At 31.2% G+C, this 14,165-nt stretch overlaps 1 protein-coding gene across 1 annotated transcript; it reads left to right on the top strand.

Annotated features, from left to right (window-relative positions):
* The first annotated feature begins 2,027 nt into the window (after positions 1–2,027).
* Positions 2,028–2,642, top strand: LOC120073455 (zinc finger protein ZAT4-like). The gene has a single exon (XM_039026303.1). It carries the CDS (start codon positions 2,028–2,030, stop codon positions 2,640–2,642), a length of 615 nt encoding a protein of 204 aa, XP_038882231.1.
* Positions 2,643–14,165: the final 11,523 nt, after the last annotated feature.

Below are 14,165 nucleotides of genomic sequence, written 5' to 3'. Positions count from 1 at the left end.
ATGCACAATCAGGTAACAAATGTATATATTAATGAATAATTAAAACATTTGGTCAGATTAATTGGGTGTATAATTATTTCTTTTTTTGTCAGATTAATTGGCCGCCATACACACAAGATATTTGGTCATCACTACCTGATTATTGTCGTGATGGTCAAGACCTCTGGTTGACCGTTAGCCCTCTTATATACTTCCATATAGTAGAGTGACATTATCCAGATTGTGTGTTGAGACATTGGCGTCGAATTCACGCGGAATATATATCCTATTGGCATGCACGACATGATCGTTGTATACATGGAGAATTCACGTGGAATATATATCCTACTGGCATGCACGACACCTAACGACGCTTACTATTACTACATGATAAGAGATTTAAAATCAGAAATTTTCCAAATATATGATATGAATATTGTTTAATATTAATTTTTCATCGTACAGAATAATTTTATCAAAGAAGTACAACAGTATAACACGATTTACCAGAGTTGGGTTCAATGTGTGACTAAACATTGGTCAACATAAATATATAATTTTATCAATGTTGCTGACATTGATCAAAGATGTATTCGTCGTAGATGACAACGACAATAGGACAAAACTAATTTAGAGGCACACGAAGACAACCTCCATGTGGGATAAAGGCTAGGGGGTCGTCTTTAAATTTCATGTAAACTTTTATTTTCAAATTAAAGAACTAGTTGTAAATCTTTTTTCGTATCATGAGAGTTTTATTTATTTATTTATTTGTAGAGAGATGTACTAATGAGTGAAATCACAAATTTTTTTAATATGAGTGCAGAATAATTAAGTTTTCATTACATATTAAATATATAATTAAGTTTAGTAATGAAGAAATTTGTTACTTAAAAATTAGAAAATAAACAGTTAAATTGATTAAAAAAGGAAAAACAGAATATACAATTTATAATTAAATATATAATTAATTAAAAAAAGAAAAAGTAATCGCAGACCGGGTCCACGAGTACGTGGTTGACCAGTCCATGTGTTGACGTGGTACCAACTGGATTAAAGCTTAATCATGTAACGGGTACACGATTTCCCTTTCCTACCAAATCTACCTTATTTTTGTCAATACTTTCTATTCTCACCTATTTTTAGAAATTCTTTCCCATATACTCCATTTTTGTCATTATTTTAAAAATTAACTATATTCTTCAACTTAGTCCCATTTATATGCATGAACATATGAAATAATATGACAGGATCTCTATTAAGCATGTTTTTCAAATGCTCAAAACATGGTTGATTTTAAAATTTTCTTTTCACAAAATATTTAATATATAAGGTGTGCTTGAGATAAGTACTGTCCTAAGACTATAATAACTTATCTCTTATTACAGTAAAATACTATTTTGTTGTCCCCAATTAACTACAATCAACACTATTTCAAAACCCTAATTACTACAATATTTATTATTTGCTATAGTTTTTACTATTTTACATTCATCATTTTTTTAATTCTTTTTTATATTGTTTACTATTTCTTTCTCAAACTAAAATAGTTTACTTCTTAACTACATATTATTATATTATTATAATGAAATTAAAATAATCTACATTTAAAATACAAACCATTGTAACTCAGTTATAATAACCAACTTCTTGCTCTAAACGCTACATAGTTTTTACACCAAAAAAAAAAAAAAAAAAACTATAGTTTCCTTCTCTTTTTTCTGGTCGGAATCGTTAAACAATATGATAGGATCTCTAGAAATGGATCGGAGGATTAAAAAACCGACCGGTGAGAGGTTGCCGGTTCGGTCGGCAATGGCTGAAAGATGAACCGTGCAGCCTGCAGTAGCATGCATATACCTACGTAAAGTTAGTTTATGAGACAACAAAACGTCGTACCTGTTCGGAATGGAAAGATATATATGAAATTCCTCGGTCAACGGAAAATAACTGCCCAAATTCAAGATTATAGTATCAGACATTCCTTTTCACTTCATATAAATGTGTACACATGAAATTCTCTCAATTCCCTCCTTGTTGCTAATTTGATGGAGAGGGACCCTGACAAAAGCTCCCCGGGAAACTCCCCATCCGGTGGTGGCGATGGCGGTGATAGCGGCAACAGTCCTCCTAAGGCTCCCACCGATACTGTTGAGGAAGATGTTGTAGTTTCATCTTCCTTTTTGGCTCCTGTGACGACGGTCGACATTACGTGGGCATTATCTCCGCAGGAGTCCTACGGAAAGAAGAGAGGAAGAGGAGAAGATGAAGGAGGGTCGAGTACTGGGGGTGGGCAAAAAGGGAAGAAAAAGGGGGAATTGATCGACCCGCCGTCTACGGAGCCGAAATGTGCAACGTGTGGCAAGACTTTCGGGTCATGGAAGGCAGTATTTGGGCACTTGCGGTCGCACCCGGAACGGGAGTATCGTGGGGCATTCCCGCCACCCAAAATTTGGGAGGAGATGCTACGACAAGAGACGGCCCGTCGGCAACATGCAGACGAAGGTAGTAGTGGCCATGTGGAGGGCGCAGCAGCGGGGATGTCCGGCAGGGGTATTGAAATTGATCTGAATGACCCAGAAGAGCCAGAGGCTGACAAGGACGAGTTTCCTTTTGATCTCAATATGCCTGCACCAGAGAATGATGAAGAGGATGACAAATAATGAGAGTTGATTATGGTTGGAATAAAACTAGAGGGTATGTATGAACTCTTTTCAATAATTATTCTCCTCTCTTCATTCTCACTTCAAATGATCTTATAATAAATGGGTTTATTTTATGATATGCCAAAATTTGCAGGTTTTTCATTTTTCTTTTCCCTATGATAATTCATTGATGAAACCTTGAGTACTAGGATTAAAATTTGTTTGAATAATGAATTATTAGTATTTTTTAGGAGAGCTTGTACATTATAAAACAAATAAATGGTGGATTGATTTGCTTTGGATATAAATGTGAATTCATTTGTTTCTCTCCTTTTAATTTTCCTTAGATTATAAGTTGCATGGTTTAGACTTTGTTTAATTGTTTTCTTTGGTTTGAAAATTTTCTTTTCTTGCAAATATCATCAATAAATTAGGAGTAGACGATACTAAATTTAAAATTTACTCTTTTATTATTATTTTTTTTAATAGAACATACACTTAAATTAGATGTTTGAGAGTGTACATAGTGATTAAAAGTGAACAACTCTCGAGTTGCATATACCAGAATTGTATATTAATTTATAATATAATATTTAAATCTTATATGAAAAGTTGAAACAAAATATTTAAAATATAGTTGAAAAAAGGATAATGGATAGGGGGAATTTCAAATGCACCTATCTCTAAAAATCAAAATTAAAGATAGAGTGGCAAATCCTACAATACACCGTGAGGCTATTTTTCATCAAAAAGACTAATTTGCTATTTTTCAAAACTACAGTTATATACTCAAATTCATTTTTTAAACCAAAAGTTGTAAAAGGTAATTGGAAAAAAAAACTGATCGTACACGTTTATACATATCTTTAAATTTCAAAATGTTTTTCAAAATGTTTTTTCTTTTCTTTTTATTTTTTGACAAAATCAGAATGTTAAACTTAACAGTCAATATAATCCCGAATGCAAATATGAGAGAGAAGACCTTAAATCCTATTAGGATGATTATTGAAACGGCTAAAATCGTTATATTTGAAACAAAATCAAATCGTTTTTTAATAAAAAACAATATATATATATATATATATATATATAAATTCGAAAAATAGAGCAATTAATGTTGTTTTGTATGATGATAAATCTTTTATGTTTGTAGTATTTATATTTTTTGGATTTCAGAATGATTTTTAAGTTTGTTGTTGAACTAGTAGTGTTATTGGTAATCTAGACTGGTAATACGAGATAATGATTGGTTGTAATTGTTATTAATAAACTTTAAACATTTTAATTTTTATTGTTTTTAAATTTCAAAATTAACTGTCAAAACTATATTTTTAAATACATTGTTTCAAATAATCATAGAAATTTAGAAAATATGAAAAAGCATATTTTTTTTTAAAAAAAAATTGTGAAATCGAACCGAACTGAACCACTTATATGTGGTCAAGCGTTCGGTTTGAATAGAACATGCAGTTCGGTTCAGTTTTAGAAAGTACACGTTTTAAAATTTGCAGTTTACTTCAATTTGAGCCCCAAATCGAACCAAACTGAACGTGACCACCACTAAATCCTATAATAGATTATGAAATATGAAATGCACAACTAGTTATAAATATTTGAATTAGATAATATAGATATCCACATATTATATATCTATAAAGGGGCTCACCAGCATAAGTTGAGCTGAGTTGGTAAAATATATCAACTCAATGTTTGGCCCATCAACTTTAAATGTTGGTGGAATTTGAATTTATAAATTTTATCAACTCACCCAATTATCCCTTCTTTCCAATATTTTCAGTGGCTCCATTCATCGGCCACTATCGATGACTACTATTGCCATACTCCTGGAACCAACTTCAACAACCACTTTCATACGGCCAACTCCGACGATCAACTTTGATGTCCGACAACTACCTTCGACGACCACAATCATGAGACCAACTCTGATAACCAATTTCGGGATCCGGCAATCACCCCTAACAACAAAACTCTGGTGACCAGCTCTGACGACCACCTTCATGCCGCCAATTCTTGACTTCAACAACCACCTCGACTACAAGCTCGGGCAAAAAATTATCATCAACGATAAACTTCGACGACCACCTTCGAGTGACCAACTCCAATGACTAACTCCGGGCTCCGACAATCAACCAACTTCGGGCCCGACAACCACCTTTGTCTACAAACTCCAACAAATATCATATTTGATAATCAACTTCAACAACCACCTCTAACTATGATAAGATTGATTGCTTCTTAACAATCTTAGCACAGTCTAGGAAGAGGTTTGTGTCGCCTTGATAGGACTGACCGACTTAGCTATTTTAAAGAACAATATTTTTTTGTATGCATAAACTTGGCTCATTGTTGACCATGATTATACAGACATACATACATATATATATGTACCCTATTATTTGTGAACATGTAGATAAACCCAATGACAATTCTATATTTTTGTGCACGTTCAGCTCATATGTTCCATGACTATTAAAGTATGTTGTAGGCTTGTTGATATATAAATAATAGTATAATGTCTACATTAGTGCAATTTTTATATGTAGAAAATTGTAAAATATATTTTTATTTAATTGAGTTCACATATCAACTGAGTATTAAAAATTTGAAAAAATATGTATGTATTTGAATGGTGGAACAAAAAGTTAAAACAAAAATAAAACAAAAATAAAAAAATAAAAACCATAAAATGGAGATTTGTTTTCTGGAACATTTTCTAGCAAGAATTAGTGAGAAATAGAGATTTATTCTTTGATAATCCTCCAAATTTGGAGGAATTGAAAGTATAATTATTGAAGAAATGTGGTGACATTCCATTACGTGCTAAAAAATGAGAGAGTTCAATTAAAAAAATCATGACAGAGGAAAAACACAAAGCAACAATAGGAAGAAAAAGAAGAAGATGAATAAGATGAGGAAATTCATGGAGAAAAATTAGGAATTAAAAGCTTTGATTTCTCTTTAGTTTTCCATTTTATTTAACCATATTCTTGCAAGAAATGTAGTTGATTAGTTGTTGATCATTACAAAACCAAAAATAAAAGAAAAATAAAAGAAAAATTGCAACCCATATATTATTCAAATAAAGATAAGTAGAATTGAATAAAAAGATTTCAAAACAAAATAGTAATCATAAAAGCAGAAAAGTTAAAAAAACTATACCAGATACCCCTAACATATGAACTCAATTTTGCACCCAAAACACAGTCATATGAACTTAGATAAAACAACTCTGCACCCGAAATACAGACACATGAACTCAAACAAAACAACTCTGCACCCCAACTACAAACATATGAACTTCATAGATATAAGAACTCCACATACATAAGAACTCTAGACATCATATCTCAACTCAGCATCCTAAACAACCCATAAGTATATTTTCCATTATCTTCTCAATATATTTACGTTGTTCATATCTTATAAACTCTACAAATAGTGGGCATTGAAACCTTTGAGATATACAACTAAATAGAGAATATATTCACTCTCTTTTTCTCTTTCCTCACTTTATTCTTATTTCCCTTGTTTTACAATACGCTGTCTCTACCAATTTAAAGTTTTTACAGTTAAAAGATTTTCAGAGATTGGAATCGCTTCGTTGGAATACCAACAACGTTGAAGCCCTACGAAAATTATCTGCATATTTTCAAGGTATTTAATACAAAAATTCAAGGTGAGTATTCTAATTTAACCATATATGTGATTTATGCATTTGTGAATTAATGGTTAAGGTATATTTAGTATTAGTTTTCACATTTGATTAGATCAAATTGAATAACTAATATAAGTATTATGTGAGCACCAAAATTGAAATCCTCAGATCTTTGTTTGCTTATTATGCAATTGTGTCAAATTAAAGGAGATGTGGTTTTGTGAACATTACCAAACTTAATTATGAATCTTGTCGGCCTTGAAAGTCTAATGGTGGTATTCTTATGGGTTTAAAGTTTAGTTAGTGTTTAGCTTTGTGTATAGCCGATTGTGTTTTCAATTCAAGCAACCTAAAGTTGGAAGCTAAACTTTTGAAAAGCATAAATTTAAATAGTCAAATGGTTAACATTTGAATATTTAGAATTTTGATTAGGATAATTTAAATTGTCTTCCACCTCTTGCAACTATCAATTATACATGTGATGTATATTTAAAATTGTTACATGAAATACGTCATGTAGATTAAAATCTGTCATAGGTTACAAATCATGCATCTTATTTTTTAAAAATATAATTCTTATATTTGAAAGATTTGGTCGAAATGTTTTCCTAATTAGTTTATATTTTTGACTTCTTGCAGATTTAGCAAAATAAGTTTAAAAAATTAGATCCAAAGTCCAGACTTGTTACTTTTACAAAAATAGCAAAAAACAAGCTCAACCCACATGATATACTTGATACACTTCATACTCTCTATACACTTGATACACTATTAATATACACTTGATACACTACTAATACATATTTGATACACTTGATATACTATTGATACACGGTTAAACATGACTAATTATTTAAGTGTTTTAAAAAAAACATAAAAATGATTTTAATGAAAAACACTTTTTCTCTAATTATTCCAAACACGATCATATTGTCAAAATATAATGTGTATACTAAATTGAGTGTTAGTAAGCTTTAGCTTGAATCTCCCTGGCTTATTATACATTTGTACTTAAAAATGAAAGAAACAACATCATTTAAAAAATAAAAATAAAAGAGATAAAAAATGTAGCAAATACAAAAATTAAAGTGAGTAATAACTCACATTGCTATAGACAAAAGATGTAGAAAACATACAAATCAATGAAAAAAAATACACAACTGACATACTTTAAATGTGGTATATCTAGTTGATTGATATACCAAAAAATATGGGTTTGTTAAAAGGAAAAAAATGGAATATTCAATAAACGAAGATTTAAATTTAAGAATTTTGCCATTTCTACAATTTTCCATATGTTGGCATGCCCTTAATTATACCTTTTAGATTTATTACCCATTACAAATTTCCTTATATTTTCTATATCTTTTAATATAATTGTTATATATGAAAAATTAAATTAGGATATTTAGGACAAATATGGAATAAAAAATAATTTAAAATCCATATTTGAAGGTTGTCATATTTAGAAAATATCAAATATGGATGACACAACTACAAAATAACATATTCAAATTGCCATCCATTGCAATTTTCAATCATGTTATTGTGTATGCGCCTAAGACTTATGAGCTTATGACCAGAAGTCAAATGTATTTCATATACAATATGTGTATTAAATGTTTAAATTGTTTCACAACAACAATTAAGATGATGATATAATTAAAATGAGTCTTCAAAAGAGGTTATAGATCTATGTTGAAATTGATTTTACATCAATTAGTTAATACTTTGAACTCCTCACGGATGATGTATTTACTACAAAATTTGCTATTTGTCATTAATGAGACAAATTTTTCAAGATTAAAGGGAAAAACTAAAAAGAAGTTTGAAAAAGAAATTGAATGAACTGCATATCTCTCATCTCATTTTGGTCATCATATAAATCATTTTGAACTAGAAGTTCAAAAGACAATTCATGTGTAAAATATTGAAAATCAAATGCTAGATATATTTACAAAGAATTTACGGTTGCAAGAAAGTGATTAAATTATATATACTGGTTGCAAATACATCTACTACAACAATTTTGGCTTTAGATGTCAGTTCCAATTGACATCATATGCTTATGTTGACGAACTACAAACCACCATTGTATCAGGTGATATCGTAGATTACAATGGCGATTGTGTTTTCATGACGGTTCTAAACCGCCATCAAAACTTCCGCCACCATATATATACGATGGCGGTTGTTTATGATGTCGGTTTAGAACTGATATCATACTCATGCCATCAGATATTTACAATGGCACTTTATAACCAACATCAACCCATCTCATCATACATACGCGATGGCGGTTTGTTAATAGTAGTTATTATTAGAATCTACTATGATAGTTTAGAACTGACATTATATCTTCAATAACTGACAGCAAATATATTAGCATAATATGGAACCCAAATCTAACATAAAAAATATTTTTTTTTTACAAAAATAATAATTCTTAGCCCTATTTCAATTATTTCTTTAACAAAAATGTTCAACCAAATAGGGACAAAATTCTAAAACACAATCTGTCATTTCATTTCAATATTCATCGGTTCGAGTTTCAATACAATGCTCTCAGTATAGCTATACAATATATTTCAAATCTAACAAAGTTACGAAAATAGCTTAACAACCAAACAATGCTATACTGTTTCAAACCTACACAAAATATCTAGGAGCTTCCAAATGTTCAGAGTGAAGCCAAACAATATATGTTGTACCAAAACACAATCTGATCAAATGAAGCTTGGTAATTCCACACCCACCCAACTCCTACGTCCTCATTGAGTTCTTCTTGGGTAAAATGGTTCTCAGTATCAAATTATGAAAGCAAATAGATAATAAATATTACAATAAACTCATTATTAATAAGTATACAATAGGTAAATAATAATATTAAGTTAGAATAGTGACATATAAGAGATTTGATAGGAATATCTGGATAATGCAAAACCTCTTTAGTTAACCTTGTTACATAATACTCATATTATTTGCTAGATTTATCATTGGTTTACATAACAAAATTTTTGTGGTAAGTTCTTTGAAGTATAACAACTTCCAAATTAAACTCTTCGAAATCTTGTATAAAAACAAACATGAAATATGTAAGCATATTGATAGGGACAACAACCCCTCAAACTATCTCCACAATGGTATAATATTGTCCACTTTGAGCATAAACCTTTATGGCTTTGCTTTTGGTTTGAAACCAAAAAGCCTCATACCATTAGAGATAGTCATCATTACTCATATACCCATGATCCTCCTCTAATCTTACCAATGTGGGACTCTGGTCGCATTCCCAACACATATGAGATAAAAAACTGAAATAGAAAAAAGTTATCTAAGTTAAACTCATCAACATAAACTCAACTCAAAAAATAAACTCAACAAGTTAATGAAACTTATGAACTAAAATGAACTAAGTATAAACCATAACAAAGTTACAAAAAAAAAAAAAAAAATAGTCTACCAACCAAATAAAACTACATAATACGTTCTAAAATTATTTTGTTGAAGGCTTCAACCTTTTTAGCGAGGGCACTATAAGACAATTGACAAAAATCTCGCTCGATTGGCTAGTGTTCTTGAAAATGGTGCAATTATGTTATTCGAGTTGACTACTTTGAACAGACTCAAAACTTGATTGTTTTCCATCAACAACATCAAAAGTTTAGCATACAAGATAGAAATTAAAGTTGAACAATTTGTATATTAGAAAAAAGATGGAGAACCATATAAACAATGAATAAGAATCAATTGAACTTGATATGAGAAAAAGAGTAACCCGAGAAAAATAAACCCATCTTGGTGGAACCGAATTTAAATGAGATTTTCAATAATAGTTGCTTCTTGCAAAAACAAGTGACTAATAATTTAGACCATCATTTCAAAATTCCAAGAAATTGGTTGTAAGGAAGAAAATAAATTTGTTAAGCTAGAAGTCTCTAACATAGTGAAACAAAAAAATATACTCTTAGAATTGTCTTAAGCGATTTGAGTGAGTAAGTTTTAGAGGAGTGAGGAGCAACTAACTATTTTCAAAGTGATAGTTAGGAATAAAAATGAAGTAAGAAATAGTTCTAATGGAATTTGTTGAACAAACTTCATGTATTTCACTAAACAAAGCCACCAACATATTAAAAAAAGGTAAATCGAAACAAAAAAATTAGAAGGAAAGAGCTAATGGGGCAATAAAACAAAATTTTGTGCTCACTCTTCATTCACTTTAATTTGAAGGATCAAATCAAATTGAGATTATTGATGGAAAATAATTTTTTTTTAAAGAAAAAACACGTTAAGGTGAAATTTGATCACTTTTGTGAAGGGAGGATCATAACCCCCGCAGCCGAAGAATTTGAAGAAGGTATGAGGAAGTCAATCGTGTGCCATTGCCAACATTAGCGCCGAAAATATTCCAACTGAATAGAGCGAGAACAGAATTATCGAGATTTCAAAAGGAAAAAAAACTTAGGTGCAGTTATCTATGGTGCAACCCCTGCTACATCCAATTAAAACTACCACATGACAAGTTTTTTTTTTTTTTTTTTTTTTTTTTTTTTTTTTATGTGGGTAGAAAGAGAGGGGCATATTACTTAGGTGCAACGTGCTCAAAAGTAGGAGACGCCTGTGGTAAATCCTTAGATAAAAAGACGAAATTCTTTGAAAGCTAAACTGACATCATAACCCTGCTCAACACAACATCGTTTTACACTTTTAATAAAAACACCTTTCGATGACAGTTCACAACCGCCATTGTAGCCTTTCATTTTGGTGTTGGTTTATAACCATCATCAATCTGTCAATATTTTTTCGTGCGTTTTTCAATATCTTTTCCTGCAAATTTTTAGTTTTAAATGGCGGTTACAACTGCCACAACTCCATCTTCAATGATGGTTAAAAACTATCATTTTATATGAAATTTTCGTAAAAGTATGAAAAGTTCCATAAAATGAGTCACCTTTTTTCAAAACCAACATCGTATAGTCAATCTGTCATCGTTTATAAAATGCTAACTGGCATCTAAAACTAAAATTGTTGTAGTGACCATTTAAAAGTGATATTTCAATGCAAGAACTTGTCACTACTAACGAGTCTGCATGATGCCTGAAGTGTGGTAGACAAATGGGTTACAAAGATCAAGATCCTCGAAAAAAAGTAGTCAATAATCAAAATAACTCGATTAAGAATATGGATATCCCAGAAAACATTCTGTATACGAGTACTCACAAGAATCTTGAAGTAAATGAGGATAATAAAGAGATTTCGATAAATTTTGTATTTGTGTATATGATATGTCAGTTTCTTTTCACGTTCTCCTTAAAAGTTCACATTGTGAGATCTATGTTCGACCTTGTGGCACCACTTGCTTGTGTCCCCTTTGGAAGGTGTTTGCATAGGTTAACACCAAGGTGAATGGAGAAAGTGTTTATAGTAAGTGAGAGAGAGAAGTGTGTCAACACATCCCGCGATCTCTTTCATTAGTTTGTTATGAAGTTTCATGCTCGGCTTCATGGCACATTTGTTTGGGTCCCCCTTCAAAATATATTTTCATGAAATTGATCACAAACTTCAGAAATGGATAGAATTTTTTTAGTTTTTTCCCTAATCGGTTTTTCTCTTCGGTTGACTCATTGGAACGGAACTTTAGGGTCTAAAATAAAGGGTTACACTTACAAGAAATTTTAAGCGAGTTAATAATTTCTTGACAGAACAATGGTGACTAATCATTATATGAATAAGAGCTATTATGGTGTAATGATTGGTTGAAAATGTCTCAATTTAGTGAAGAGATAACTGACCATCCTTCGGTGGCTTTTATTCTAACTCACTGAAACATCATTGCAAAATTAGCCGTCACATAGGGTACATTAAAATTTTGCTGAATTTGATTGGTTTTGATTATGCCTATTGTTGGATTTTATGTCCTAAAACTCGTGGTTTGTAAACAATAAACTTATTTTGTTATCAATAAAGATGTTATTGAGGTTCATTCAATAAAGTTGTTATTGAATATATGAATTGCTCATTTCGTTTTAGAAAATCCTAAACCAAATAAACTAAGATACATGGCTATAACAAGAATACTTGGACTTTATGTAGAGACAGAAAAGTGGATCAAGTTCGAGTAAATAGTCTAAATGGTCTATAGTATATAGATAAGGCTGGACACCTTATTCTGGAGACACTATTGGATGTGGCCCACTTTGTATTTAGTACAAACGATGTGATCTTGAATTGTTCATGTGAAGACATGTGAGTGGAAGCGTCTGTGCAAAGAGTTTTTATAAGATCGAACCAAGAAATAAGTCACTCTTACTTTATAACATTGTTTACTATTTAAGACTGACTATTTCAAAGCGGTGACCTATGTAATTTAACCTTAATCCCGATCTAACTATGAACTCCTGTTTATACGAGATTATCCTTAGATTTGCATGGGTGAGGGTTGACTTAACAACGCTGGCTCAATAAGCCCCCCATTTCAAGGGTAAGATCGAGTAGATAGCTGGGGACATAGAGTGCAAGACGGAATTTGCTCCTACCTGCTTTTAGGATTGTAGAGAGGTTGTTCCCTTAAGTGCCGACTCCAGGTCTTGAACAAGGGGTCCCACCCTCTCATTGACCTAAGAGGGTCTCAGTTTAGTGATTGGATAAACCAATTGTTCATTAGATGAGCAGTGGGGATTAAGGAGCAAGATGTAATCTTGAGGGTAAAATAATTTTTGACCCAACCATTATTATGGAAAACCTGTGAAGAGTTGACTTACCGATTATGGTTATATTGAGTGGATAGAAATATATCTACAGTGAGGGGACTGCAACTACTGGGCCTTAGTGGAGTGACTCGATAGTTAACAAATGCTAATTAATTGGGTTAAAGAGTTTAGTCAGTCAATCTCGGATCGTTGGAGCCCATGATCTGTAGGTCCATGAGGTCCTCATACTAGCTCATATCAAACTAAACCTTAGAACAGTGTGACGAACGAGTTCGAAGTTTTTTAATTCGGTTTTTGAAGTATAGTGTTAAATATATCCGATATATTTAACTAATGTTTAATTATGAATTAAACAATAGAAAGAGAAAGATATTTAAATAAGATTTGAATATCAAAATTTTCTAAATAGGGGTTCAAAAAGGGTTAATTAGAATTGATCGGGATTATGTGATTTTAATTAATTAAATTGTTTAAATCAATTTAAATTGATTAGGTCAAAATTGCAACAAAAGTCAAAATTGAGATAAAGTCAAAATGTTGACTTTAGGCTTTGAGAGTAAAAAAGTCAAATTGTTGATTTTTGACTTTAAAAGTCAAAGATTGACCCTTGACCAAGTTAGTGGAAAGATCCAAGATTCATTTAGTTGGAAAATCCATCTTTTATATTTTTTGATTAAAATAAACTTGCTAGGTGTTCATCCCACTTAAAGACACTAATCCCACTTCGAGTTAATGAAATTTTGAGTGTTAAATTCTCATTAACTCAAATATGTATGATTTGCATGATTTTGCCTATAAATAGAAGAGTTCTATGAATATTAATTCTCTTGGCAAAGTGGAATTTCTTGAGATTTTTGAGAAAATACTAACCCTAATTCTCTCTCTAATCCCTGTTCTTTTTCTCTCCAAATTGGCCATTCACTAGATCCCACCATCTCGTTCTAAGGCTGGAGAATAGTCAGAAAGACTTTCGTGGTAGTTTACGAACCGTTCGTGAGGAGATTGAAGCAGATTTGAGAATCAATTTGGGCTACAAAGGTTGTATACTCTTATCCCTTTATTTTATATTTAATTGCATGCTTATTCTTTTGAAATTAACATAATTAGAGTGCTTTAGATCCTTTATCGCTTCCATTGTGTTTGTGTTCATTCCAT

The sequence above is a fragment of the Benincasa hispida genome, chromosome 3 (genome assembly GCF_009727055.1).
Source record: "Benincasa hispida cultivar B227 chromosome 3, ASM972705v1, whole genome shotgun sequence".
Taxonomy (NCBI): Eukaryota; Viridiplantae; Streptophyta; class Magnoliopsida; order Cucurbitales; family Cucurbitaceae; genus Benincasa; species Benincasa hispida.
Note: the sequence above shows the minus strand (reverse complement) of the source record. Positions and strands in the feature narration are given on the sequence as shown.

Excerpts from the sequence above, each read along its gene's own strand:
- LOC120073455 (XM_039026303.1), top strand. The coding sequence starts at position 2,028 with ATGGAGAGGGACCCTGACAAAAGCTCCCCGGGAAACTCCCCATCCGGT.